The sequence below is a fragment of the Ischnura elegans genome, chromosome 6, assembly GCF_921293095.1.
Source record: "Ischnura elegans chromosome 6, ioIscEleg1.1, whole genome shotgun sequence".
NCBI classification, from domain to species: Eukaryota; Metazoa; Arthropoda; class Insecta; order Odonata; family Coenagrionidae; genus Ischnura; species Ischnura elegans.
Window position 1 is genome coordinate 118,092,748 of NC_060251.1, and position 6,000 is coordinate 118,098,747.

A 6,000-nucleotide genomic window follows, 5' to 3' on the forward strand; every position below is an offset into this window, starting at 1 on the left:
ATGATATGTTAAAATATTATTAAATTTACTCACTTATGAAAGGTCTCAGAGCTGATTTTTCTTGGATTGCAAATGCACAGCAACATTATACCATTCGCTATTCGTGGGAAAGTCACGTGACAATACACCACGTTGCCATCGAGACGCTTGATGTACGTTGAGATCATAGTAGTGACGTCATCCGCCCTCGATCAATCCTTAAGGCCTGTTTACACGGTACATTAACACCTACGGGTTAATGTCTAAATGTATGAACGCGAGAATGAACGCCAAAATGCACCGTGTAACCACCCAACTTGTGCGAATGCATGCACAGAAATTAGAACCTGTTCTAATTTGGTTAATGCATTCGTACATGTTCCGTTCCGGTCAACAAAAATCATTCGCGCAAACGTAGGTACATTAACTTGTGCGTGTTAATGTATCGTGAGAACAGGCCTTTACTGAAAGGCATGAAGCCTTCGTGGTTTGCCTTTATTCGAGGGGAGATAATGATGAAGATCCGGGGAGAGGATCGCTGTGTAAGAGCGAAATGATTGGGTCGCGTGAAGTGGACACAAGGTGAGTGAGATGAATGAGGAAGGCGGGAATGGATGGATGGGTGATTGAGGAGATGTGAATGTGTGTCACATGGACATGGCCCCATATCCATTCCTAGAACGACGAACGCGGCTTGACCGGAAGCAACTGCGAATGAAGCAATTGCATGCCCTTCCTCTGTGGTGGTAAAACTAATGGATGCGCTAAAACTCGAGGGCATTGATGAAAAAGACTGAGTAGCAAAAGACGGGGAAAATAGCACTGAAAAAGTTATGCATGTAGAGAGGAGGTGCGTGACTAGGAGTTGGCTTTGGGACATCAACAGGCCACTGAGTTACTTTAGGATCATTTGGCTGACATTGAGACGAGTCTAATAGAGTAAATTGTGCCGATATCGTTTCATTCGTTCGGCATTTTGTTTGCTCGGACCAATTGAGGGAGTGCCGTGTACTGTACTCCATTTTAAAACTGATTTCTTTTTTGACCAGCCGTTGATTTTTTCATGCTAACATTAAGTTTGTCGCGTGCATGTGAATGCATATATTTACCTGTCGATTTCCTTGGCATTTGAATATTTGATAATAGATTCGAATCTCGAATGGTCACTGCTAAAAACAAAATGAAATTTGGTGACTACTTTCTTGAGCTCATGATTCAGCAGCATGTATCGGATCGATTGCACGGGATCCGTTCTTTTTTGCGAACGGGACCGAGCAGAGACGAACGGAGATTTTGGAATGGATAACATTGGACTCCAGACAGTGTACTCATAGGCGATATTGTGGTCTGTGTGGGGTGTATTGTTTTAAGGCAACTGTTATAATACTACGTACCGCACACTTAACACTGCGTGCCCACACGCCTTGGTGATCTCAAAGGGATGTAGGTATGACAGCTGTAATGAAAGAGAGTTGCAGAAAGACTGAATCCGCGAACTGAATAAAATACAAAGGAGGGCTATGCGTTTCGTCAAAAACTGCTACGGGCGTACAGATAGTGTTACCCAGATGTTAAGGGAATGAGGCTGGGAGCCACTGGAGACTCGGAGGCTGCGCACTAGGATTAGATTGCTTGAACAATTGAGAATGGATATCTTTGAGAGCGACAAAGAGAGTATAATATTAGAGCCGCACTATATTTCTAGGTCTGATAGAAGCGATAAATTAAGAGAGATGTTTTGCCGAACGGATAGATATGGGAAATCGTTTTTCCCCCGAACCATAAAGGACTTTAATAAGCGCTAGTCACAACTTCGTTTGACCATTCATTTTTTTGTAACTGTAAACGGCTGGTGTCCTAACACCCCCTGCCACAAGCCTTTTAGGCGGCTTGCGGGGTATTATGTAGATGTAGATGAGAGTTACATGCATGGCTATTTGAGGAAATAGAAAAATTTAGCTGGATATATATATTCAAAATAACTTTGGCTAGAGTGTACCTGCATTCAATAACGTGGAAATTGTATAAGCAATGGTTAATGTTCTCAATTAGTAACATTATAAAAATGTTGCGACAAATGAAAAAACGACTTCGTTTTCTTCCACTAATTTATTTTGACGGTACGACATGTTTCGACCTGAAGCGGTCATTTACGAGTACAAAATTTTGTCAAAAGTCGGGTATTTTTTTCGAAATCAAGCCATAATAAGGTAATTTACACCATCGCAATTTTTCACTGTTCACTTTCCCTGGATTGAAGAGTAACTGTTGAGCTTTGACGGAGCGTTTCTTGAGGAGCATCTTTTCAATTGAGTTCACATTGTACCCGTTTGAGATGGCTATTGTTTTAATTGTTTCAAGCTCTTTGCTGCAAGCGTCCTTGGATAGGGGGATATTCAATAACCTGTTGAGAAGGTAGTGAAATACGGACAGTTTTTGAGAAATGTGATGTCGAGAGTCTGAGGGGATGACCTGGTCGGTTGCGGTGGCTTTACGGAAAATTTCAAATTCGAAATTATCGTTCTTTTTATTCTCTGTCACATCAAGGAAGTTTAGTTTTCCGTCTTTTTCCTTTTCGCAAGTGACCGATGTAAACCATGCTGGATGCATTAATTACATTCACGAATTAGAATTCGTCCTTTGTGAAAATAAAATACTAATACCCATAAATTAGAGAGGTGAAATTAAAACTAAAACAATTTACTAATTTATTTGAAACAAGTAGGATTGCAGTATAACCAATATATTTTTTTATTTTTAGGGCTCTTGGGGGGGGGGATCCATTATCAACCCCCATATAATGTCACCACTAATCTAGACCTCTGATAAGAATACTCGATTTAATCATTTCGAGTTTATATCCTCTCAAATGAAAATTAATGTCACCAAAAGAATTACCACTGCATACGCTGAAGACTTATATGTGTATCTTCAATCGTCAGGGCATTACGAAATGACAACATAAAGGTACAATGAACAAAAAATGTAATTAAGGGTCAAAAGTACTGGAATAAACTCTTGTGCCGATTTCACCGCAGATATTATTTTCATTGCGATTAAAAAAACAGTGAATGCTCATTAAAATGGAAGTCCTAACAAGAGTGCGAGAGAGCAGTTAATTACTTTGAGAGCGTGGGGCGGGAGAGCTGAATCGGTTAAATCTACATCTACATAATACACCGCCTGCCGCCTAAAAGGCGTGCGGCAGGGGGTGTTAGGACACCAGCCATAATCATTAGACACGAATGTGTAACTCATCGCTGAAAGAGAGAGGGCTTGGAAGGGAAGAATGGCGCAAGGGGACGGCTCACAATCTTAAGGGTAAAAGCAGAAGAATTAAAAGGTGTTAAACGATTAGTGGACCGAAGCATAGAGTGGAGAGCTGCGTCAAACCGACGCGACCGCTGGAGTGGTGCGCCATCTTAAGCCCTTGCTTTGGGGTGTCGTTGTCATTAGGCCCCATAAGGATCTCTGCCCTTCTCACCAGAGGCGTAGCCCGGGAGGGGGGATCCGGACCCCCCCCCCCCCTCCCGCAATATAAAAGCACAATTTTTTTCCTTAATAAAAGAAAACAAATTATTGAAAATCATGAATTTGCTAAGTATTTTTTTTAACAAATGAAGTTTTTTCGATAGTGAAAAGTGTTAAAATTAGTTTAAAACCCATTACTTAGTACCCTATTTTTCAAAAATTTTCCCCTCTGGTTTTGGACCCCCCCGAACGAAATTCCTGGCTACACCACTGCTCCCCACGACCCTATAGCCAAATCATCCAAGTCGTACATTGGTGAGTGTCCTTAAATGAAGGTTGTGCAGCTCCCTGACATTTTGGGCCCTCAGTTTCATGACATAAAACTAGACGGACAGGCTAGGCACTTAGACGGACATAAAAAAGTAGACATTGGGAGAACTGAAAAAAACACTGTTAATGTAAGTAGAAATTCGAATTACTTAGTGTTGGTCCTTCGAAAAAACTCATACTAACTTCACTTTGTCAAATGGGGGGAGGGGGGGCGTGGCCCCTGGCGATAGGGCCCTTGACTATCCTCCTCGATACACACATGTGTGAGGTATGCGGATTAATTAGCCAACAGTAAACTGGGATTTGCAAAAGGAATTATTGGTAAATGCGATTGGTAGGTGAAAGAGTTAACTGACTTCAGATAGGCCTCCCTTGAAATAAGCTGCTAGCGTGTGGGACTCTTATGAAGTAGGACTGAGAGGCGAATAGCAGATGGGATACAACAGCGGCGTAACTAGGAATATGCTTTAGGGGGGGGGGGATGGGATTGGCGACCCTCCCCCCCCCCTCCAAGGCAATCGGGGTCCGGGAAAATTTTTGAAAAATGACATGCCTGGAAATGCATTTTACATCACTTTGGCGCTAAAGATTTTTCTTTATGCAGGTGCGGTTATTACATGTCAAAAATAGGCAATACCTAGTTTCAAATATTTTTTTTATTTCTCTAAAAGCTTTGGGGGGGAATCTATCCCCTCATCCCCCCGCTAGTTACGCCACTTGTCGTGACAAAGAGTGCAACTTTATCATCATGTTTGATGAATTAAGGTGGGAATATTTGCAGGGGAGTAAATCAATCTATAGGCCAAATTTATTGAGAACATTCGAAGAATAGTTTTTCTCATAAGTGATGACAGATATCCTTCGTTTACCGTTATACTATAGTAGACGGGATCACGAGGAATAAATTAAGGAAATAGACAAAAAAAAACAAGACAGTTTAAAATGTCATTCTTTCGCACTATCAGGGAGAGCTGCGGTGTTTATATTTGTAAAATTACTTGCGTCACGTTGTGTGTTTATCGTTTTCAATTATTTTAACTTGGTATGGATTTCCTTCAGGATATAATAATCGTTGGGAAGTTTTACCCTTGCATGAATGTGCACGCATTTTTTGTAATTGTGTGGAATACTTTTTTAACCGTGTGGTGTACAAGTGGACATCTTGTTGCTTGCCGTATCCTCGTGAATGGCCATCCGCTGCCAAACACTCGAGAGGTGATCGCAGAGTATTGAGAACACTTTGCCCTTGTCCGTGGATACGGATGTAGTGATCTTGACCAGTTTCCCGAGGATGGATGGAACTGTGTGATGACGCCCGTCCATTTGACGTGCGTGATAGCGACCCGTGGGAAAGCAAAGCCTCGTGACGGACGATTGATAGTCTCACCCTGTCGGCGTGCATCCGGTGGTGGTGGTAGTGGTGCTGGGAGGGTGCGGGGCTGTGGTGGTGCGGCAGTTGGTGCTGAGCGGCTGCGGCGGCCGCTATGGACGCGGCGAATGGAGAGGCGGGGGCCCGCTGGTACAGGTAGGGCCCGTAGTAGGCCTGGTGGTGGTACATGGCGGCGAGGGGCCCTGAGGTGGGCATACTCCGCTGCCCCACGCCCCCTCCCTATCACATATCCAGCCAGCACTCGCTGTGATCGGACGTCCACATCAGTTTCGCCGCGCCCTGATGATTCAAGGCGATTAACACGTGTTTCGTTGCCTCCTATATGCGGGCGAAATGCTTACGTTTGGCCCAAGGATATCCTTGCATGAGTGGCAATCTTTTCGACGCAGCAGTGCACTATGGCGTCTATTTGCGACACTTATCGCCGTCTGATCAGTTTTGCTGTCACACTCGTAAAAGAGGGCACAGAAGCAGTTTCGCAGATCACTCGTTCTTGCGAGAGAGAGCCAAGTATTCGCGAAGGATCGCCTAAGTTCAATCATTGGCGGTCCACATAGTTCTGCGAATTGCTGAGCCAACTTCTCACGCGGACACACTGCGAATGGTTCGTGCACACGCGTTACGAGAACTTCGGGAGTGGCTGCCGGCTTCGGTCACTGGACATATCGGTCGTTGGTTGGCCTCGCCACTGCCACACTGCTGTTAGAGGGAGTGCCGGCTGAGACGCGCATTTGCAGGGTCGAGGTGTGCAGTCGCGTTCGGGGAGGTTCTATGTCAGCTGCGCTCCCAAGTTGCTGTAGTTCCGACACGCCGCGTGCAGCAGGGATGAT

The 6,000-nt window shown here is 44.2% G+C and overlaps 1 protein-coding gene across 1 annotated transcript in view; it reads right to left on the minus strand.

Moving 5' to 3' along the window:
* LOC124161584 (protein vestigial-like) overlaps positions 1–5,465 on the minus strand; it is an 80,320-nt gene extending 74,855 nt beyond the window's left edge. The window contains exon 1 of the mRNA XM_046537963.1: positions 5,168–5,465. Coding sequence (XP_046393919.1) covers positions 5,168–5,365 — 198 coding nt within the window. The 5' untranslated portion in view covers positions 5,366–5,465. The remainder of the gene's footprint in view (positions 1–5,167) is intronic.
* Between the last annotated feature and the right edge of the window lie 535 nt (positions 5,466–6,000).